The 24285-nt window shown below is 44.5% G+C and overlaps 1 protein-coding gene across 6 annotated transcripts in view; it reads left to right on the top strand.

Annotated features, from left to right (window-relative positions):
* The window catches only part of Sema5a (semaphorin 5A), a 447885-nt gene that overhangs the window by 288295 nt on the left and 135305 nt on the right, over positions 1-24285 (top strand). For all 6 annotated transcript variants that reach the window (XM_048813988.1, XM_048813984.1, XM_048813985.1 and 3 more), the window contains 3 exons: positions 2113-2211; positions 3912-4125; positions 22444-22729. In XM_048813988.1, coding sequence (XP_048669945.1) covers positions 2113-2211; positions 3912-4125; positions 22444-22729 — 599 coding nt within the window. The remainder of the gene's footprint in view (positions 1-2112; positions 2212-3911; positions 4126-22443; positions 22730-24285) is intronic.

Below are 24285 nucleotides of genomic sequence, written 5' to 3'. Positions count from 1 at the left end.
AGGCACTTGTTTTAAAAAAAGAAATGTTCCTTTCCATCTCATCTTGTTGTTAAAACAGCTCCAAAAGCAGCAACAAAAAAAAAAAACAAACAAAATCCCCTGTCCTCTGCACTTTTGGTGATTTTCCGTCCTGCTCTCTACCATGGCGTCATTATCTTGTCTGTCACCCATCATGGCCCTTGGGCACACTTGCCCTGTGCGCTGGAAGATGTCACCCATCACAGGCCCTTGGGCAGGCACATTTCCTGTTTTAATTCTCACTGGACGTCATGCTTGCAGAAACTCCCAAGCATCTCTTCTGGCAGAGTGGGGTTTCTGCCACGTCCTCCTATTCCCAGCCTGGGAAGGGACTCTCCGGATACCTGTGCTTGACTCTTTGTCTTTGGGACTCTGCTGCCCTTTCCCCAGTTTAAGGAGGTCAGAGAGCAACATGCTTCTCAGGCTGTCTCAACTTCCCAGTCGCCAACGCGACTGTCTCTGTTCACTCCTGACTCCTTTGAAGTTAACTGAGATCTTTCTTTTTTGTTTGTTTGTTGTTTTTTCTTTTTATTTCTCATTTTATCAACCAGTGATGGTTTGTTGTTACCCTTGTTAGTAATAGTATTTCAATACATGTTTAAAAGCAGACTCAGTATCTGGGTGCTTTTCCTTGTCAGAGGCAGGCTGTGGGTTCTGCAGATCAGTATCATATTTGAGATGGGGCTTCCCTTGGGCTGAGGGAGGACTGTTCTGCCACAGGATCTGCACTGTCCTGAGTTCATACAGTACGTGATTCAATTATCAGGACACCGTGAGATGTCACCTGTGCCCCTATCTCTATGTCCTGCTGATTTGCCAGGTTCTGGCATTGTCCTTTCACATCTGACACCTTGGTCCAGGCATGAAGTGACAGAGTGGGAATTATGAAGGGGCTTCCTACACTCCCCTTTGCTTCATTCTCCCCATGTCTATCTTATCTTGCACATTGAATCTCAGTGTCCTCTAATGGGAAGCATGAGCTCAATTCAAAATGTCACTCACTAACAGCATTTAATGGGTCTTTCAGTGTCAGGACAAAATGCACACTCTCTAGGCTGGCCCAGGTCTCGCCCCCAGCGTATGCACTGCTTTCTCTGTTCCAATGAAGTTACTAAGCTTTCCCTCACCACCAAGCCTCAGCCCAGTGCAGTCCCCTAATCTGACCCGATGGGATTTCCCTCCTTTCTCACTAAAGGCTGGCATGTACCCTTTAAGCACCTCCTCCAGGAAGCCACACGCAATCTCCTTCTTCCTTTAAAACGCATCAAAGGGGTCAACTCCTCAGGAATCCTTCCCACCCCTTCATTCTTCCTTTCCCCTTTGGAACTGAGTAACAGGATGTTCCTCTGTGCAGCCTCATTATAGCATGTGGACAGCTCTATAGACAAAGTTATAACCCTTCTAATTTTTCAGCCTTAACTGTGACTTCTAGCACTGTGCCTGCTGGATAGTAGCCAATGATGAATGACTTAAGAGCTGTCTCCTGCTCACACAGCTGTCACTGCTATGGCCATACCACAAAAAATAACCCGTCTCTAGATTTTCCCCAGCATGGGGGAAACCCTTCTTTATTAGTAATATTTTTGCTTGTCAATCAATGAGTTAATAGAGTCTATAGATATTTCCTGTGCATTTAATACAATTCGAGCCTCTCAAGAAAAACTTGTTCCAGTTCTTGACAGTTTTACGTATAACCTTCCTAGTGAAGAAGCATTTACAAGGTTTTTATGAAGTGCCAGGAAGGTTTTCCAAGACTCTGTTTCATGAGCAGCATCTAATAGATTCCTTTTATTTATTTTCCTAACACATGCCCAGGAAAATATAAAGTTTGCACTACAATTCAAAATGAACTCATGATGATCAAAAGAAGATGCAAACTTTGAGAATTTAATTGAACATTCTTATATCATTATGAATATTTTCTGTGGAACTAGTCTGTAGATATGGAAAGCCAGATTAACATTTTTTGTGACTTTTGGTCAATATCTCAGAGGCTTATTTATTTTTTTATTAACCAGACAAAAAATGCACTCATGCTTCTCTTCCTCTTCCTTAGAGGCCTTGTCAATCATCTCTTGCACTTTTCTTTTCCAGGAGGAGTGTCAGAACTACATCCGGGTGCTTTTGGTGGGTGGCGACCGGCTCTTCACCTGTGGAACAAATGCCTTCACACCGGTGTGCACCAACCGCTCGGTAGGCTGCATGGGAGTCGCCAGAACTTAGCTTTGCAGATTGTCCAGACCCTAAGGGCATTTCTATACAGCAAGGGGGTTCTCTTTAATTTAAAAACAATTTTGATAAAATAAATACCTAATTTTTTGATTTATTTCTAATTGAAAATGCTAATAATAAAGGAAACAAATAGTTATTGGTCCTTTAAATTATTTCAATTAGCATTTTCCCTACCAGTGACCCTAAACATTAATCCAAAGCATATTCTTTGTTTTTCTTATCTAAGAGATATTGTTTAAGTATCAAAATCAGAATCCAGAGGAAGAAAATATAATCTATAAATTGGATTAAAAGCATGTAAAACAGAGAGAGAGAGAGAGAGAGAGCAAACAAATATGAAGAAGGGTGAAGTAAAGGTACAACTGATCCTCTCTCTGAGCCTGTTGTTCCAGACAGGGATCTTCAGTAGACAGGTCGGTCCCATTGTAGGAGCGTGGCAGTATCAGCATGCATGCCTGATATCTTCTTTATCAGAGAATTAATTTAATTTGTCTTAGGGTATGTAATGAGAAATGCCACTATGTTAATCTCTGGTAGGGCAACTTCTCTCCCAACCTTAATTCATCATGTTTCTACTGTTCCTTCTTTAAAACTTAATGATCAGGGACTGGGATTGTGGCTCAGTGGTAGAGCTCTTGCCTTGCAGGTGTGAGGCACAGGGTTCGATTCTCAGCACCACATAAAAATAATAAACAAAATAAATGTATTGTGTCCATCTACAACTAAAAAAATAAATAAATAAATAAAAACTTAACGATCAGTTATTGGGAATTAAGGGAGGAGGCGGACCCTAGGAGACCATGTTCCAGAGAGATCCCAGGCTCCGCACACACTTCAGTGCTTGACATCAGCAGTGTCTCAGTCCTCGATGTCTACCCAGTGAGGTGGCTCCTCTTTGTGGGCCTGTTTTATGAAAGAGTCTGAGAGTTTGAGTAACTTCCGCAGGGACAGATATCCAACAGTAGACAAGCCGCGTGACTGCACCTCCGCTGGCACCCTCTGCACTGTTCACTCTCAGTTAAGAGTTAGGACCCAAATTGGTTCTTGCCAGATTCCACAACCTCCACGGAGCTCCTCTCATTCAGTAACTGTCAGGAATCCTGCATTTGGGAAGCTGTACTCAGCAAGATGATACCAGGACACCCCTGTGGCTCTCAACTGAGAGGAAAATATATTACAGGGATGCGCATACATGGTCCACACACCGCCCGTCATTACCAGGAACACATTATTTAGGGCTACTTGCAATTTTTTTTTTTTTTTATCCACAGTTTATATTGATCAAATTGTATATAATCATTTATTGTGATTTATATATCTACCGATATTGAAGTGGGGTTCTTCATCAAAGGTGAAAATAAGCAGCACTCATGTATTATAAATCAGAACCATAAATACAATAATCTCACATCACATGTTGTGGATATTCAGTAGCATGAGGTGCAGTGGCTCTAAAGGAAGCAGACAGACAGTGAATGATAGGTTCTCCAGTCCCGACCACAGGGCTGTCTTCATGAAGTTGGAGTGTGAAAGTTTGTCATCTCCTATGATCCCAGAGAGTTTATTGCACACTCCTTACTCAGAACTGCAGAGACGGGGTCCACCAGCACCTTTTAAGGGTTCCGGGAGTCTAACTGCTGTCCCCCTTGTCTTCACAATAGTTGAGTAACCTGACCGAGATCCATGACCAGATCAGTGGCATGGCACGCTGTCCATACAGTCCCCAGCACAACTCCACGGCTCTGCTCACGGCTGGTGGGGAGCTTTATGCTGCAACGGCCATGGATTTCCCAGGGCGTGATCCCGCCATTTACCGAAGCCTGGGGATTTTGCCGCCTCTCCGCACGGCCCAGTACAACTCCAAATGGCTGAACGGTAAGCCGCACAGTCACTCCAGTGCCCCCTCTCATTTGTGTGTGACACTGTGTTATTTGATGCTTGAAAATGAACTGTCAGACTTTCCAAAGAAAATCAAAATCTCCATTTTGTAAAGAAATCTAAATGTAATGCATTTACTAAGGATTGGAAGAACATCATGTGACTCTTTAGTAAATAGAAAGATCAATGATGTTCTTTACCCGCTAGGCCATAATAGGAGGGCTTATGTTATTTGACCAGTCATCAAAGTTCAGCTGCTTTTTCCTGATCTGTTGTTTGTTTGCCTGCTCATGACAAAGTCAGAAGAGGGTGCTGACCGTCCAAGCCAAGATAGGCTGTGGGTCCTGATATGTGCTACCTGAAATCCTGTGCTCTGCACATGCATGAGTGTGACCTCACACACACACACACACACACACACTCACAAAGGCAGTGTGGGTACCATGTGTCACTCAGCATTTATGTGGTAGTTTCCAGAAAGATGCTGTCCTGAGTTTGCCAGTGTGATATTTACTAATTTGATGTTTCCAGCTATAGGAAGGTTGGATGCCCTTTTGCCCAGGACAAGGGAATTGTGTAGACAAGAGTTTCTCATCCCCAGCAACAGTGCTGTTGGGGGAAGGTCATTCTTTGCTTTGAAAGAGGCATTGTCCTTGTTGTAGGGTGTTCAGCAGCATCCTGACTGTACCTACCATTGGCTAGTGGCATGGCCCTCCACTCAATTGTAGTGACAAAAAAATTATAAATTTTCAAATATGCCTTGGAAAAAAGTACTGGTTTGGACCTATTACTGTGCATATTTATCTTGGTGTGTGTGTGTGTGTGTGTGTGTGTGTTGTGTGTGTGTGTAGATACACACACAAAGTATTTTGCCAAATTATATAATCAACTTAAGCATCACTGTTTGCCTCTAAGTACCCCCTTGTAGAAAAAAGAATGTCCTCATCATTAAGTTCCCACGGTAGCTGAATGGCAGTATTGCTTCCAAATGGCAACGTGGATTGTTCTCCCAAACTGAAGCAATAACTGGATTTCTCCCATTAACAGAATCTTTGTTGAATTGTTTTTGACTGAAAACAACACTTTATGGGCAGTCTCTTTTGGGCCCTGGAATTCCATTTGTGTGACTTTAAGTTGTTCTATTTATTGTTGATTTTTATAACAAGCAAAGGGACCAGTTGAGAAATCAAACAAGACCTCTGCCTGCCACCACAAAGGCTTGTGATTAGCATTGCTGAAAATAAACAAAGTGGAACTGGAAGCACCATGTCTCTCTCCCCAAAAGTGACGCCTTAAGAACATCAGGCCGCAGTGGGAGTTAGAAACACGGCTCCCTCCTTACGTGAGACCCTGAAACACACTGACCAGTCAGGTGGTGAGAGTCCCTTACCTTCCGGCTGGAATCCTCTCCATTTGGGAATTGGGTGATGTCATGCAGGTAGGAAAAGAGCCACCTCTGTGCTTGGCATGGTTGTGGTGGGCATAACATTGTTATTTGCTGCACAGAGAGATTAATGTTTTAGATTCCTCCCATGGACTGCCACTCGTACATTCCAGAAATTGAAAATAATTTGAAGGTAAATATGGTGGACCTTCCACCCAGTCATGGTGTCAGTATAGCTCACATGACATTGAATAGCCTGCATTTCTCAGAAGAGGACACCCACCCTTGCATCTTCTGGCCTCCATGGGAGACCCTCAACTCAGGCAGAGAGTGCGAGCCAGGCCTGAGGGCTCTCAGGTCTTGCAGGTGAAGTGCCATCTTGTGTGTTGTGGGGCACGTTGTCTTTTACTGAATCCTGAGATGCTGTTTCCTCTCCTGGTTGTCTGGCTTCTGACCCATCTTCCACCCAAGATGGACTCTGGCGGTTGGCTACCCTGTAGCTCTGCTCCTGCTCTGCTGGGCCTGCACATAAGAAGATTTATTCTCACCAAGTGACTTGGAACCCCCACTTTGCAAGCCATCTGCCCTTTACTAGATATGCTCATCCCAGGTCCTTTCTCCTTAGATCTTCCACTTCTAATCTCCCTCGCCAGCTCCCTGCAGACCCAGCCCCAGGGAACCCCCGTCTTGGCTTCCCCTCTCTGACTCATGGCCTGCTGGAGAGAGTCACCCCGCTGAGGGGAGGAGCGATGTGATGTAGTGTAGCCTCTGCCCTCAGCACAGGCCCTCAGGGTGACTCTGCATTAGTCACAGCCCCCATCCCCCTCTCTGTCCCCCTTCTACTTCCCACTCCAGTCCTCCCCTACTCTGAATCTCAGCAGGTGCCTTTCACCTCTTATTTCCCAGAGAAATGCTAGGTCTCAGAGATGTCCCCCTAGGAGCCCTGCAAACATGCCTTGTATTGTCACTTTTGTCCACAGCTGATTCTTTCCCCTGCGTTCTAGAGTTACTTCCTTCCTTTTTTCCTTCCCTCCCTCCCTCTTTTCTGAAAGTGTCACGTTATTCATTGTCCTTTCTTTTTACCATAACCTCTCCTTTATTCCTCTCCAACGTTGACTGTCATTATTTTAGAAAAATGCTCACATTGCTTCACTTGTAAATAAGACAAAAACAAAGAAACCCAAACCAGCTAAGTAAACAACACCTTATCTCTGCAGTGTCCAAGAATGCTCCTATTTCCTGTTGTAGTTTTAAAGCCTTTTTAAATGATGCTTTTATGCTCTGAGCTTTTAGCCGATTGATTGCTCCTGATTCAGCCAATTGATTGATGTGACTGCCAGGTCCCCTCCACCCGCACCACATCAGAGCCACCTGCAGTCCAATTCCAGATTGGGGCCTTCACTCTGACCACAGCACGTCTGGCCTTGTATCTGAGAGCCTCATGCTCTGTCAGGCTCGGGGAGTTTCATGCCTACCTGTCATTTCCCTGTCCCACCTGGACTGTGTTAGTGTCCTGAGACTGCCATCACAAACTACCACAGACGGGTGGCTTAAGCAACAGATGCTTATTTTCTTCAGTTTTAGAGGCTGGAGTCCAAGATGAAGGCTTCTGTAGGACTGGCATGTCCTTGCCGTGTAGATGACCAAATCCTCCTGGTCTTCACAGGGGCTCCCTTCCACTTGTTGGTATCCTAATCTACTCTCTAAGGACACTGACCATACTGGATTCAGGCTGACACTAATGACCTTGTTTTAGCCTAATGACCTCAATAATAACCAGGTACAGCCATGTTCTGGGGTACTGGAGGTTGGGGCTTCAGCACATGAATTTAGGAGTACACAGTCCAGCCCAGAGCAGGCTCCACATTCAGCCATTCATCTGAGCTGGACACATGCACATCTCTGACGATTCCTTTCCCCACTCCCCAGACACACTGTACCCTGTCCACTGAGGCCCACATGCTGGCTTCTAGAACTGGGAGCTTCTTCCCATTTCCTCAGTTCTTGCCTGAAACGCCACACAAGCCCTCTCTGACCTTCTCTGCTTGGAGCAGCCAGCACAAGCTGTTGAATGTGGTCACCTAGGTGGCTTTAGTCCCTGTCCCTTTCCTGCCTTCCCTTTGCTTGGAGAAGAACACTCCACTCTCTGGTGTTTTTTGGCTTGCAGTGACTGTTCTATGACCTCTAGCCACATCTGCTTGCTCTCTCTCCTCCCATCCATCCCTGTCAAGCTGCTCGCTGAAGTCCTCCCATGACCCAAGACCCTCCTGCGCTGGCCCATTGCCCAGGCCGTCCCCTCCGCCTGGACAGTCTCGCCCAGATCCAGGGAGCTGCCTTCTCAGTCCTCCAGGCTCAGCTCCTGCGTCTCCCTGGAGGAGCCTCCTCTGGCCGTCCATCTTGGAACCTCTAGGTGACCGTGCCACTGCTCTGCCACATCGTTTGTGGCAGGAGGCACAATTTGTCATCACATGTTGATGTTTCCTATCTCTAGAAAGCTGCTTCCTTACCAGATTTCATTGGTCTTGTTCATTCCTAGGGATCTGCAGTCCCTGCACAATGCTGCAGGTGTTAACAGGTGAACTGTAGGGTGGAGGGGTGGTCTCCCTTCTACCAGTCCTCCGTCCCAAGGAGGAGCAGATGGACGTTTCTAAACACGTTGATTCTTATGTCCTTCAAGTTTTTACTAAGTCTCATTCTGTGTTCAAAGTGGTCACGATCACAGGCCTGGTAAGTAATTGTGAATGAGAGTGACAGGGCTCATGGACACATGGGACAGTGGGACTGAGGCAGTGACAGTGCCCTTGGAACAGTGCCAGAGCCTGTGGTAGGTCCTCGAATTTTTCTAAAGAAGTCAGAGATGTGAACTGTCCTGTGCAATCCCTGGCTTTGCAAAGCTGGCAGCTGAGCAACCCTGTGGCTCCGTGAACCAGCACAGAAAGGCCACAAGTCCCTTGCTAGAGGTGAATTCAGCCCGGGCTGCAGTTCCAGGATGAAGCCTGAACTCCGCCCCCTGTCAGGTGCCTGGGGAGCTGGTCCTGCCTTTTCATCTCCTGGTCTCTCTTCTCACCCTGCATCTTCTTCCTAGAACCTCCCTTACTCCCTCCCCTCCTGCACTCAGGCTTTGTTCTTCCGGCTCATTTCTCAGCACCCTTCAATACCTGCACTGAGAAGCCCTCCATGACTCTCCAGTTCTCCTTCCTCAGGGAACCACAACACCCGTTCCTGGCTCCATTGCCCTTGATCCGTCCCCGCCTTATTTGTATTTCTGTGTCCTCACTGTACTGTGGAGCCCAGAGGTTTGGGATAGCACTCTGCGCCTTTCCTGATGTTCAGTCTAAGGCTTGCGGGTGGAAGGCAGAGGCTCTGAAGTCAGATGGACTTGAGATTGAATCTCAGTTTCCTCATCTGCAAACTGGGCCTAATTATCCCCCTGAGCCTGCTGCTCTGAGACTAAGATGAGCCTGTGGGATGAAGATGATGATTAGCCCCAGGCTCCTAATTATCAGTTACCAATCAATTAAGGCATTTGCCATGAACTCCTCATGTCTGATACTTATCTGCCGCATGGCAGGTAGTCAGTAAGTGATTGTTGACAGTGAATGAATGAACACTTTGGCCTCTGGTTCCTGAATTACTGCAGCTACCAGCCCCTCCTTTCAACCTGTTTTCTGGCACTAAGAGGCCTACTTGGCTCCCTTGCTGTCCTTAGGGGCTGGCCTCTCCCTGGCCTGCTGTGCCTTATGCAGGCCTTGAGCACCTGCCTGGAACTGTCCAATCATGGCATCTCGAGACCTTTGCACAACCTGGAGCCTCCAGGAGGCCGTTGCTCAGCTAACAGCAGCTCACATATTATAAGCAACACTCACTCCTTTGTTTTGGATGCTTTCCAGTTTCTTCCAACCTTTTTGTGAGGATAAAAGAAAATTGTCTCAGCAGGAGGAGCCTGGCACATAGCACCTGCTAACCGTGGTCAGCAAAATGTCGGCTTCTCGGCTCACTGCTGTGATCTGCTCTGTGCGGGACAGTCTGCCTGTGCATGGGGCAGTCCCTTTCTCTTCTAGTTAGCTGATGGAGGACCAGCAGAGCCATCCCTAGTACCTATTATGTGACCAAGAATCCTCCTCCCGCCAGCCATCAGCCAGCTCTGCCTTGTCAAGACAGCCCCTAGTACATTTTGAACAGTGTGGATGGTTCCTGGATTTCTTTCCTCCAGGATTCCCGAACAAAGTAGCAAAACTGTGTGACTCCAAATGAACAGTGTTTATTCTCTCAGAGCTCTGGAGCTACAGCTCCCAAATCCAGGTGCCGCCAGGGCCAGGGACCTTTAAGGTCTCCCGTGGGGGATCCTTCCTTGCTCCTTCGAGCTTTGGTGGCGTCTGTTCTGGGCCTTGTGGTGGCACTCCTGTCTCTGCCTCCATGGTCACATGGCCATCTTCCTGTGTGTCTCTGTGTAAAGTCCTCTCTCCTTAGAAGACACCAGTCATTGGGCTAGAGCCACCCTATGGACCTCATTTTAACTAGGTGACATCTGCAAAGACACTTTTTAAATAAGGTCATGTTCACAAAAAAGGGAGGTTAGGACTTTAATATCTGTTTCGAGGGGACACAACCTACCCCATATCACTGTCTATCAAAGAAACGCTCCCAGGTGGAAACGAGAGCCACCATGCCTCACGTTCTGGCAACCATCTCACCTCCCTCCTGTCCTGCAGGGTCACTGTGTCTGTCTCTCGGCCTTCCCAATCAGGCGCATCTTCCTCTCTTGGCAGACAATGTCGCCTTCTGGTTTTCAGTAGCATAAGAAGTCACTGGGCAGGAAGAAGAGAGCTCTCTGTCTCCTTTGCCAAAGGTGGAGAGGGTTCGCCCCTGTTTCTTTGTCCCCCGCTGCAGAGCACTGGTGTGGAAATACATTCCCTAGAACTGCTTCCATTCCCAGTTTAGCCTTCCCACCCCAGGATCTCGGGAAGGGAACCTCTCCCCATGCATGTCTGCACCATGCACCTTGCCTTGCTCCTTCCACACTAGAATCACTCCCTCAGAGGACGCAGTGAGGAGCTGGCAAAAATGACTGCCCGGACCCTCCAGGCCAAGACAAGCACATAGGCAGAGAGGACATGTGTTCAGATATGGCCAGGACATGCTAGGCTGTGGCCATTGGGAGACTCCAGTCTCTCAGGATCTCTGGTACTTCAAGGCTAATCTTCAGGCAAATGATGGGATCCACCTGTTCATGGTGATGTCCTATTTGGACACAGGGAGCTCTGAGGAAGGATCTGCCAACTTCTAATCTTCCCGTCTTATCTCCCAGAACCCCAACAAAACTATCTGGTATGGTTCCTCAACCTTCCTTTAGCAATCCACATCCCAGGACCTAATACCAGAGTTCCAGGTACAATTTCTTAGAGTACAGTGCAATTTCCTACATCAGCTAAAATTTCCACTGATTACACAGTGATGGATAGGTGTCTTACCGGCACCTGTGCACGGTGACCCAGGTGAGGCTGTTCCATCAACTGTAGCACAGACTGGTACAGAGAGGGAGAACAGAGATGGCCAGGGCTCTGGGTGCCTTTGCAAATTTTGTCTGTGTCCTCTTACCTGGCTGGTATGACCTGGTCGGCCTGCCTCTTACAGACCCACGTGCTCTCTGGTGTCCTACATGGAGCCATGTGAAGTTCCTGGGAATGTCCTGCCTCCTCACCATGCACAGGGTACTTATTCTGCCCTCTCTTGCCAGGGTTTTTGCCCCCTGGTGAATTCCTGTTTCTCCGTGGCTTGCCTTGAAGGTTGTTTCCTGAGACCCACTTGAGTCTATCCTGTCCCATCTTGGCACAGTCCATGGTTGTACCTGCTTGCATAGCATGGGGACTGTTGTGTCTTCTCCTGCCCCAAGTCTACAAAATCCTCCATTTCACCTGAGGAGAAAGCCACAATGCCAGCAGCTGGCTGCCCATGCCCTCCCTGCCCTTATCTCCTTGACCGGCTTCTCGCTGCCTTGGTCTCAGCCTCTGAAAGGCTGCACAGTGGCTCTGGCTCTTCCTTCTCTTCCAGGGGCCAGCAAACGCTTTCTACAAAGGGCCACAGATGAAATATGGTAGGCTTTGCTGTCCATATGATCTCGTTGCAGCTTTTCAGTTCCACCATTGTAGAACGGAAGCAGCCAATGCCAGGGCATGCATGAGCGTGGCTGGGTGCTGATAAAACTTCAACACAAAACACACTGCAGGTCGGATCTGGGGCAGGTGTTGGCGTGTGCCAGTCCCTGTTCTAACCAACAGCTCTGCCCCTCAGCCAGCCACCCAGCTGCTTCAACTCTACAAGTCTTTGCCCAGATGTCACCTTTGCCACGGGGCTATACCCTGGCCCCCTTACTTTAAAGCCAGGCCCTCTCCTGTCTGTCCTCAGGACCTCTTTCCACGCTCAGTGTTAACCTTATCCATTGCAATCTCATCACCTCCTTCTGCAACCAGAATGAACGGTCCCGGTGGCTGGAGCTTGTATATTCTGTATGCTGAGTTATTTTACATGCTTACAGCAGTGCTGGACAAATAGCAAGCACTCAGTAAATATTTTTTAAATAAATGAATTAATGTCATTGGCGTGCTCCCAAAATTCATACTGAAGCAACCCCCAATGTGATGCCACCAGGATGTGGGATGTGAGTCTGGGTGTCACAGCCTTTGGGATGTGAGTAGCTATGGGAATGGGACCCTCATGTCTGGGGCTAGAGCTCTTAAGAAAGACTGCCTGAATTCTCCACCGTGTGAACCCGAAAGCAGGCCCTCAGCAGATACTGAGTCTAAAGGAAACTTAACTGGGAACTTTAGAGCCTGAAGAGCTGGAAGGAAATGTGTCTTTTGTTTGTAAGTTCCCCTGGGGGCCTGGGGTATAGTTCTATAAGAGAACACTTGCCTGCATGCAACTCTCAGCATTGGGGCGGGGGGAACCTACCCTGGTATTTTTATTATAGCAGCCTGAGCAGGCCAAGACATGGGGGAACAGTTATTTCTTAGTTTCCCCCACTAGTTTATTAATTCCTTGAGGACAGAAATTGTACATGAGCCACTTTCATGAGCTCAGTCATCTTACTCAGAGCCAGAAGCCCAGTCAAGCTTTGATCAGCATTGCTTAGTCAGCATCGGTTGAATGAGTAAGAAATAAGCACATTTCACAAAAAGCAAAATATGAATATTGTTGTGAAATAAAGGTAAATATTCTATTAATTATATTCCAGAATTTAAAACAAGTAAAAGCCCCTCCCCATTTTTATGCTTGAAACTGACTCAATTTCAAGCATTTGAAAAAAAAAATGTTCCTTTTAAACTCCCATTTTGTTTGGGAACCCCTTTCAGCCATTACTTATTCACTTTTCAAAGGCAACGTGTTTGAAATTGGATAACATTCTGGAGGAATCTGGAACATTGAGGTATGTGTTTGAAAATGAATTCATGTTTTAAGGTCAGATTTTCCCTTGTGCCCAAATTACTCTTAAAATGAATTTATGTGTTTAGAGAAATTCCTTTACAGCTTTAATGCATTAAAATATCAATCGTTAGTGACCCTTATTAAATGATTACTGTAAAGGAGGATAATAAATGTTTAATGGTTGATGCTTAAAATAGAGAAGCTGTAAAGTATGCCTTCAAGAAAATGGTAGTCAAATTAAGGAAACAATAAACTCACCAAAAGTGTAGGGGGGAGGGGAAACGTGGTGTGTCCACAGTAGTACTGTGTGAATCCTGTGAGTTCTGGGGGAACTAATGCTCTGGCACAACATCAACCCTCAGTAGGAACTTGAAGACATTACCTCAAGATGAACTTGACTAACTGTGTGAATCTTGACAGGGATATGATCCTCTAACACTCTGCCACCTGCTCATTTTCTTTCTCTGGGGGAAATGCTTGCTGCCCCCCTGGGTGGATCAGGAAACTCTAAGCCTTCTGTTCTCTGAGATCCCAGCTGTGACCTCCTGTGGAGAAGCACTCCCTGGAAATTCAGAAGCATTCTCATTTTAGCAGGATTGTTTCTTTTGGTAACCATCTTGAAGACCCCTGGCCTGAGATACATTGATGGCGCTAGGCTACCCTAGCCTCATGAGGACTCTTTGAGGTATTTAAATACAATTACTGGCTTTCTAATTATTAAAGGTCACTTACTGGGAGGAAGAAAACCCCCTCTGTGTACCTTGAGGAGAAGTCACTTGTGCTGATTTTAAAAGGAGCTCCTCTCTGGGCTCCGCTCCTCACCCTAGGATCAGACACTAATGTTTTTTTGTTGTTGTTGTTGTTTTATTGGTTGTTCAAAACATTACAAAGCTCTTGATATATCATCTTTCATACATTTGACTCAATTGGAATGTTCAACAGCAGAAGTATGGACAGGCTCCCGTGACTGTGCGAGGCTCCATCCTGGGTAAAGTGAGAGCGTGTTTGGCAAAAGCACCCCAGGGTGTAAATCCCTGGTGCTCTCTGAACTGACAACATTCCTGTAGCTGGAAATTCACAATTGGAACTGAAGAAAAAAGCAAGCAAAATAAAGACAAATGAGGGCTGGGAATGCAGTGAGTGGCAAGGACAAGAAGCAGCTCTGTAAAACCAGAACAAAATAAGATTTCAGAGTCAGCAGCCTAGTTTGGAATTTTACCAGATAGGCATCTGGGGAGATGCTGGGAATGGATGCAGTCGTGAACTCAGAAATTTAACTGGCAAGGGTCGGGGGGGNGGGGGGGGGGGTGGTGTGGGGGGATAGATAGGATTTAAAACATGTCAAGCAAGTTGTGGGTCATGTGACACAGTTTTCTCATTTTCAGGCTGGACAGTGTCCTCTATCAGAAGGCCCTGGGCAGATTGTCAGTGCTATTGGGAGGGGTATGTTTTGAAAATTGTGATGCAGACCAAACCTGATCATCTTCACTAGGTCAAAAGTCATTTTAAAATAAATGGCCTTCCTTCATATCATCTGCCTGTTGGTGCAAGTGTTACAACCTTGTTATCTCCAGTTATTACCCCAGGCCCAAGGAGGAGTTATAATGACTGTTTATAACAGATGGGAGACCCCACTCACAGGTCACCTCTAATTCTCCACACCTTGCTTCAAGGGAGGCTGCACTGTCTTTCTGTGGATGAGTGCTCCAGGGCTCAGAGGGATTCACCACTGCAGGGGTCTTGCCTGGTATAAACCAGAGGTAGAGTTTGAAAGCAGATCTGCCCCATAGCATGCAGCCTCCCCCATAGTGTGATCCCAGCCTCTGCTTTGTTTAGTCAACATTTAGGAAATGCTAACATCACAGGAGACCTCTGTCTCTCCTAATGTGCATACCATGATGTACAAGCCACCATGGGACAGGGATGTGGGAATGATTGAGCCTTTTCTTGATTATTCAAGCATCAAATAAAGGATCTAATGAGCTGGAATCATTAAACTTATGAAGACAAACCTGTGGGGTGATTTAACACAGCCCTTTCTAGGTACAAGTTTAGTAAGTAATATGTTGAAATCAGTTCTTAGGGTGCTCTTTGAAAACAGTGTGATGAAATTCATTGAACATTAGCATCTGAAAGCTAGGGAGCCGTGTGGATCCCTTTTAGTATTGGATGATGGTTCTTTTCTTGCCAGTAAGTCATTTGTAAACTGGTATTCTCAACCTGCACATTTCAAGTGGATGAATGATGCCTTCCCTTTGCCACTAAAGTATTTTGGGGGTAAGGCATGAACTCCATACAGAGTCACAGGGAGATTGCACGAAAAGTGCCATGCAGAGAAGGCCTCACGCTGGAGAATATAACACGTTGGCAATTCCCAGCACCCATGAGAACAACCTGAGAAACAGCTGAGCATTCATTGTCCAGAGAACATACAGTTTATGGGTTGCCAGTCTATGCACGTCTGCAGGTTGTCTCCCTAACGTCCAGTTAAATGTTTTGCTTTCCCCCAGGTTATGGCCTTCCCCATTTGTTCACCTGTGGTTTGGAAAGTTGGATTGTGGACTCTCCATGTTGTGATTTCTTTTTTTTGAACCTGATCCATGCAAGAGACTAAGCTGTATCCACCACATTGGCCTATTGATTCTGTTACAGCTTGTTGAGAAACTGAATCATGTTACAGAGCTCAGTGTATTTTTCAAAGAAATCTTACTTGTTGTTCTGTTAGTCTTTTAAACTATTTTATAGGCATTAAAACATTTCTTGTATCCTTATATTCAAGTTGATCTTCCAATTAAAAAAAAAAAAACATGAGTGCCTATGTTGTGAAATAAATTGTTCCTTCTTAAAATGAGTGAATCTAAAATTTTAAATGTCTGCCAGGAAAAAAAAAAAATGGATGTGGCAAATGGAAATTTTCTATTTTAAAAATATTTAGGTATTTTTATAAAATAATATTTAGCTCACTGAGCCTAAGAATGTGTGATTTGGTAGATTTTTATGAGAAGTATGGAAAGGCCGCCGGAGGCTTTGGAATGGAGACAAGAGAATAGACACCCACGTCTGTCTTTCCAGCTGGAACTTTAGAAAGATGATGTCTGTCCCTCCATCTGGAACTTTAGAAAGATGCCTAATTCACGACACTCCTGTAGACTTTAAGAGATGGGGGATTCCAGGTGTGGGTTTTGGACACACAGGCCGATGCTCATGCAGAGACGGTGGTTTTCCTTTGGGGAGGAGGCAGTGCGGTGGGCAAGTTGTACCTTCTCAAATCAGCAACTCCGGGTAAATCACACATTTGCAACAGGCCATAATCCCCTTTAAAAATGGAGGAAACAAAACTGCTCCAGACCTGCTTTGAGTGTTTCTGTGGTGGCTGTCTGTCTGCCAGGAGGCCCAGTGAATGAGGCACCTGGGGCTTCACGGCCACGCGGCAGTGTGAATGGTAACCCAGGATGCACTGGGCTCCATCCCCCGCCCCGTCACCCGCACCACACACAGGAATTGGAGCATCCCCAGAGGCCACTGAAGTCCCCACTCCTCACTGGGGATTCCTGGCCTCCCGCCTCCTGTCCTGTGGATCGTTCCGTTCCTGACTGTGCTTAGGTCTTCTCCCAGGCTGATGGCCCCTCCAGCAGGCTTGATTACCAGCTTTTGACTGGCCTTTTCCACACCTCAACCTTCCCTTTCCCTGATGACCTTTTTCCTAACTCTCAAATTCACCTCCCTGAGCTGGTCCTTGATGTCCTGATATATCATGTAAACATTATCGGTCTCTGTTTTTTTATTTCCTCACACTGTTCTTGAGGGAAGGGGCCATATCTATCAGTTGACCAAGGAATACTGAGAGCTGAGGACAGCCCAGAGGAGCGGGTCAGTAAGCCCCTGGTGACCAGGTGTCCTTTGAATGGCATTCAGGGCTTAGTCTGTAGCATAGTCCCTGCCACTGTGTCTGGTCCCAGACTCACTGAAAGGAATGGAGAGCTGTCATTTGATGTGCAGAATGATAGTTGAGGAGTTAGAGTTGGAAACTTAGAATTCTTTTTTGTTTTTAATATCCATTCTCATTCATTTAGATAAATGTTTCTTGATATATCAACAACTTATGAGTGATCTGTTTATTGATTGAACATAGGGCACCCCCATATTGATGTTCTAGGCTTTGGAATAGAAAGAGTGACAGTAGAGGCTTCAGATGCTCAGATGTGTTTTTACTTGGTCAAATGCAGGTGATCATTTAACCAGCGTGTTTTATATTAATTTATTTAGTGAGATGATTATTTACACCTGGATAATGGCCAAGCAAGTGCTAAGCCCCTGACATACCTTGGCTTTGATTCACACTGTGACCCTTCATGTGGAGTGTTGCAGTCCTAAAACAAAAAAACAGGCCATTCGATAACTTGACTCAGTTCATCTAGCCAGCAGGTGGAAGTGTTGAGCCATGTATACATGCACCTCAGTACTGCATGTATGTGACGTGCGCACACCTACATACACACCACACACGTGAAACTGTGGTTATCTTCCACCTCTCTACTCATCTGTTTGCCTTTTAGTGGAAAGCCCAGGGAAAGAATGTTGGTTCCCCCATGGTTTTAAAACCACAATAAATTTAATTTCACTTGAATTATCCAGTCTTCATAAATACCTAAATGAAATAAGACTCCCAACCCCTACAACACATTCTTCTTTGGCTGTGACAAAGAAAATAATGTACACAATAAAAGAGTGTCTGAAAAATCTATAAATGTGCATTGACCTGGTTTCATGGGGATTGACGCCAACAAATTAGGGAACAGAAACCCTGTGGCTGGCTGTGAAGCCCAGCATGGCTCTATCTATGCTTTTTAGGTTCTAATCATCTTACACTTGATACATGTATGCTTCATCATTTTGATTAACTGAGGTTCTATTAAATACAAATAATCCAAAAGTACACCAAGAACCAATCATGAACCAATATCAATAGCCAAAATCTATTGTGATCCTACTATGTACCAGTCCCTTTAATCTTAAAGTCTGGCAAAGCAGGTCGTCAGTGCCTCCATTCTCATACAGGACTACAGAGCATGCCTGACATTGATAGTTCAGTCCAGGGCAGAGCTATACCTGTGTGGGTACTGTGCCAAGTCATTTTTAGCTTCCTTTTGACATGTGTCTTTCTGAGTGGACTTTTGAAGTGCAAAATAATTTTGTGATGGATTTTGGTTCTAGTAAGATTTTTGTAGAGTTGGAAACTTAGAATTCTTTTTGTTTTTAATATCCATTCTCATTCATTTAGATAAATGTTTCTTGATATATCAACAACTTATGAGTGATCTGTTCATTGATTGAACATAGGGCACCCCCATATTGATGTTCTAGGCTTTGGATTAGAAAGAGTGCACAGTAGAGGCTTCAGATGCTCAGAATGTGTTTTTACTTGGTCAAAATCTCAAAATTTTTATCCTTCATCTAATCTCTCATGTTTATTTATAATGTAGCTTCTCAGTACTCCCATCTGCATGGTCATTACTCTAAGTGAAGATGTAAAATAAAAATTTTATTTCATGATTCATAATTCTTATTAACCTGGCATATTTTATATGGCACTCTCACCTGTAACTCAACTTGTTTTACAAACATGAGGAAAATCATCTTCTCCATGCATATATTTCTATATAAGCTGGCATAGACCCATGGCTGCTTTTATTCTGAACTAGCCCCACACCTTCTGTTCATCTGTGGCTCTGGTGATGCTAAGTTGTAAAGGCTCTCTGAGATCTGCTTTTGTGAGCCCATGTTTGCCGTAGACAAGGAGGCAAGCCTGATTTATGACTTGTTCAGTTCGTTCAGGAGTGACAGATACTAGTTTGTAGTGAATTGCCTTTTAACAAGACACAGAACTAAATAATGGGAGGAAAACAATATGCATCTTATTATCCTGCCTGACGAGATCCAAACACCTCCTTCCTCCAGATTTATATCTATAAATACAAGAGATGTTTGACTGCTTAACCATTATTCCTGCTTTTTCACCGTCCTTGGAAGAGGAATGGGATGCTGGCTGAATTTCAAGAGGCTCTGCCTTCCAAGAAATGGAACTTCCTGATTTAATAGCAGGTCACACTGTCAGGGGCCTGTGGTCAACCCAAAGAATCCCTGAGGGGCAGCTGAATGTGCTTCCAAATGTAGTTCAGCTCCCCAGCTGACCTGACCTGTGTTGTGATGAATTAGAGAATAGCGTACACTATACACTGAGCACAACTTCTCTGTGTTCTAAACAAGAAGCAAGACAAAATGAATTTGAGCATTTCTATCTGACATGCACATGGTCACCTTATAAAATTGACTTGAAGACTTGGAGAGAGGGAGGCTTGCTATGGAAAGAGCCACACCACCTTCCATTCCTTAGTATTTCCTTTATCTGAGACATCTGCATGGGAAACAGTTCAGTACAGTGGACAATGAACATGAACAGCCCCTAAGAGTCACTGGCTGACAGGGCAATAGAGACACCATGCGAAAACCAGCTCTGGTCCTGATCAAACACTTCCCAGCCATATTCTTATTTAATAAGCCCTTGAATTGTTGACCTCTTCTTCCTACCTTTTCTTTTTGTTTCATCCCTAATATCCCTGGTAGCTGGTCATTTATCTTCCCTGTGATTCGTTGTAAAACGTTCCTCAGTCTTTGCCTATGTGAAGCCCGTAGCACTCACCATGGGTGTGATGACCCTCCATCCGACATCATGCATGTCCAGAAGTCCAATCCTACCCTTAAACATAGGAAGCATAGCAGATTGTTTCTTTCAAACTAGTATTTTCCCAGTGCAGCATGATGGTACATGAATAGGCTCTGGGCTCACACCCTCTGGATTCAGACATCCCTACTCCCTCCCAGCCCAGTAGCTAGTGGTGTGAACTTGGGTGAGCTGTTAAACCTCTGGGCTTCAGTGTGCTCAGTTATGCACTGGGAAGAACACAGCACTGCCTCTGACTCTTGTGGGTTTGGTGAGCACATGAATGTAAAAGACCAAGCTCAGCATGGCTCAGCAGAATCCACAAACACTTTTTATCACACACAGACCAGCTGGAAGAAACCACGACTGGTCATCTCTCCTTCATGGTGGTTTTCCTGCTTATGACTTCTTAGATAATGAAGTATTCATCACTCCCATTTCGTGCTGCTTGTCTCCATGTTACCAGCAGAAGTGGGTACTGGTGAGGGTTTTGATAGATCTGGGTGCACTCTGCCTCATGCACCAGTGCTGGTGACAGCTCCAGGTCACACAGACCCTGCCCCCAAGGTCGTTTTTATGTTCTCCATTTTAGATGGTTTGTTGTTATTGTTGATGACGATGATGACTTTTTCGTTTTAATAAAGTGCTGGAACTATAATCTGGCTTTGCATCCCTAGGTTTAGGACCTATTCTGAAATGACTCAGCCTCCCCCTTCATAATTATACATTCAAGTGATTATTTTCCTTAGACATGAAATATAGGTTTAGTTTTGGGGTCTGCTTTTGTGAGTAATTATCTTGGAGACTCATAGGGAATCTGGATTCAAAACTCTCCAATACTTTCCTTATATTAAAAGAAATTTTTCAGATATGCCACCTGTTGTATTTGTGAGTATCTCTCCAGGATCCTAAATTATACAGTAATAATAATGAATATAATATTCTTCTCATATGTTTTAATGCAGTTCTGGGTTTTGTTTTTGTTTTTGGAACTTGGAGTTGAACTCAGGGATGTTTTATCACTAAGCCACATCCCCCAATCCTTTTTATTTATTTATTTTTCTTGAATTTTGAGACACCTGAATAGCTGAGCCTGAACTTGAACTTCTGATCTTCTTGCCTCAGCCTCCTAAGGCACTGGAATTACAGGCATGGACCAACTGCCTAGTGTGTCTTTTTAAAAAACAAAACAACAACAAAAAACTACCTATTTCAGGATAACGTAATAGTGATTTAAGAATATTTTTGACAGTTAATAAATTAATTCTCATCAAAAATCTCTGTATATGATTTAATGTACTTAGGAACAGTGTAACAACCTGAAGGGAACTGCACAGCCATGGGAATCATTTAGAATGCTTTACATTTTTAAAATGTGCAGTCATATGAAAACATTTTGTGGATGACATTGAAGATATATACATAGCTAGCTAGCTAGCCAGATAGATAGATGGATAGACTGTTTGGAAATTGGCAACAGTCTTGATGAATAAAATAGAAGAGGATTCAGTCAGTGTCAACTCCGTGCCAGTGTTTGAAGTCCCTGTCTGTGTTTCAGGTCTGCCTTAAATGGTAATGTCTTGTCTTGCAGCCAGACATATTTCCAGTTGTCCTGCCAATAGCCTGTTTATTGGCACAGTACAGTTGTATCTGGTAAGGTGCAAGGTCAATGGAATTGCTCCTACAAACTATCCCTGAAAATGTGTCCTTGTGGATATAGCTGTTGTCTGTATATTTCATTAATTTTGAACACCAAAGTTTATTGTCATAATTACACTAATTGTACTATAAAATTCGGACACTTGCTGAATGAATGAGAGAAAAGCATGAGAATCAAACCTGATTATAACAGTTTTTAAAGATACATATTGGGACATATCAGTGTCTATAGGGTATCCATCGTCTCTTTGTGCCTCTTCCTTCTCAAACAGGAAGTTAGAAAGAGAATACTTTCAATGTAATATGTGAGATTCGGTTGGTAATCTGTATTTCATAATTCCTAATGAGCTTGGTGATTAAGTAAAAGCTTTGTCGTAATTTTGTCAATTCTCAATCCCCTTATTTAAGCCGCTTATGAGACTGGAGAGCTTCCAGACAATGGCTTCCTCTCAACACCTTTGTCTTCTCCCAGTGGTTCCACCAGTGACCAGGAATAGGAAAACAAGGCTTCAGCCTCATAGTGACACTGTCACCATAGTAACAGGAATTGCTGAAGCTAATTCAGGGCACTAACCTTACAGTTTGAGTTTTTGTTTCACTTTTCACCAATGGAAAATATTGTAATGTCTTTACTAAAAGCAGATAAAATATGTTGAAGTCATACACATGGATATAAAGTCACAGTATTTTTTGTGCTGCAAAAACAATTAAAGATTCCTATATTCTGAATCAAATTTCACCTTTGTAATCTTATTTGCTCTCTGTTTCCAAAGTTGATGTAAGACTTTTCAAGCAAAGAAATAGACATTGCTTTAATTTGTTCTGCAAATCTCCCCTGGCCTTTTGATGGCATTGATGTCATGCTAGCTTGGGCACTGGTCCAGCTCAGGGTGCTGCAGTGTGGAAGCACGGTATTGATGGCCCATCATTGGAACCTGGGTATGACCCTGAGTGTCCCAGCAGCACAGACCATTAAGCTGCTAGCAGGGCTTCCCATTTGTCCTGTAAGGTCCAGGTGTTGTCTAAGCAGAAGCATGTCTCCTTGGGAGAAATACTGAGCAGGCCAAGGTAAAATCAGGAATGACATATGGATGTTGAGATTTTTCTTCTTTCCTATCGCTCACAGAACCAAACTTCGTGTCCTCCTATGACATTGGAAACTTCACCTACTTCTTCTTCCGAGAAAATGCCGTGGAGCATGACTGTGGGAAGACCGTGTTCTCCAGAGCTGCCCGGGTCTGCAAGAACGACATCGGAGGGCGCTTCCTGCTGGAGGACACCTGGACCACCTTCATGAAGGCTCGCCTGAACTGCTCCCGGCCCGGGGAGGTGCCCTTCTACTACAACGAGCTGCAGAGCACGTTCTTCCTACCTGAGCTGGATCTCATCTATGGCATCTTCACCACCAACGTGTATGTAGCTGGAAAGAGCATCTTTTTCTTCTCTTTTCCTCATTCTGAATGAGTCTTTTGTTCCTTGATCTCTGAGGGTTTCAAGTTGCCTCAAAGGTAGTCTTTCTTATTTTACTGGGCTAATAGCCAAAAAAAAAAATTTATATATATATATAGACTTCACTATGAATTAAGTGTTAAGCAGAGATCTGTACTGTGTGAAACTGGCATTAGGAAAATATACATAAATCTAAAAAGTTGTGATCTGTCTTTGGGTAACAGAAATATCAAATTATTCTATGATAAATTGTTCTTTTATGATTTGTGAGTATGTCCTGGGCACTTTGGGGAATACAGGTACATATTAGATTCTTTTTCCATCTACACAAGTCATGCATTTGTGCATAATGAAAGCCATATTGTTGGGGAAATCTGATCTTTAAGATAACATAATTCTTGCCTGAACCCTGACTTATGTATGAAACTCACATTCTTACTTCCCCATAGTTGCACTTAAACCATTGCTATAGAAGATGGCTAATTTGGGCAACTATTTCTTAAATGAAAATTATACTTTAAAAAATGTTCCTGAAAACATAGCACTCACTTTTCTGTTGGGAATATCCCTACCATCAGAACAGACAGTATTTGGATGGCTGGGCAAAGCATTTGAAGTTTCCCAAGCACTCATTCCCTTTCATTCTGGTAGAGTGGTGCCCAGTTCCTTAGTGCTCTGTTGCTCTGGGTGGTGTGATAAGACCTAAAAAGAGCGCATGGGACTCGAAGCGACACTCCCTCAACATTGGCAGAGCTGTGCTTGCCCGGCATCTGGATCACCTTTGCAGTCTCTCATCTGGAGACCTAACAACTTTGAGAAAAGTCAAGTATTTGTTTCCAGAGCAAAGAATCCAAATCTGAAAGGGTAAAAATTGCTGAGAGATGAGGTGGGTGGCCCTTAGCCCCAGCTTGCCTGTGCTTAGCCTGGTTTGGGTGTTGATGACTACCTTGCGTCCTGGGGAACATTAGTCCTGGACAAACCAGGCAGTGGATTACTGCATGAAGCTTGCTCAGCTCCCTGCATATTTTTAGTTTATTTTTTTTATCTCTGGCATCAGAAGTGTGTCCATGAATTATATTTCTAGAGTCATTTACTTTATCTGTCCCTTTATTCCTCATTAGCCTTTTCCTCCTGCCCTTTCTCCTGGTAAGTGTTTAGATTCACTGGATTGAAATTTTACTCCACATTCTCCTTTCTTAGATGTTAGAAAAGCAGGTGGCACGGATGACCCCACCCCGGTCCCCTCCACCATTGGCTGTTCTTATTGTTGCAAATCTGCTTTCCAAGCCCAGATGTTATTTTTTACTCCTGGAGAAGTTTCTTAAAAAAAAAAAAATCAATTTATGGTTTCTGAAGTTGATTTGCTTTCCCAAACCTTGTTTAAAGAGTAGTATAGGCTGCACAAGATAAATGTTCTGTTGCTCAGTTGACATCAATTTTACACACAATGGGGGCTTGGCTTACTTAGCTGTTGATTCCCCTGGCTCTGAGCAAAAAAAAAAAAAAAAAAAAAAAAAAA

The sequence above is a fragment of the Marmota marmota genome, unplaced genomic scaffold (assembly GCF_001458135.2).
Source record: "Marmota marmota marmota unplaced genomic scaffold, marMar, whole genome shotgun sequence".
NCBI lineage: Eukaryota > Metazoa > Chordata > Mammalia > Rodentia > Sciuridae > Marmota > Marmota marmota.
The sequence above is the reverse complement of the archived record's forward strand: the minus strand, read 5'-3'. Positions and strand labels throughout refer to the sequence as shown.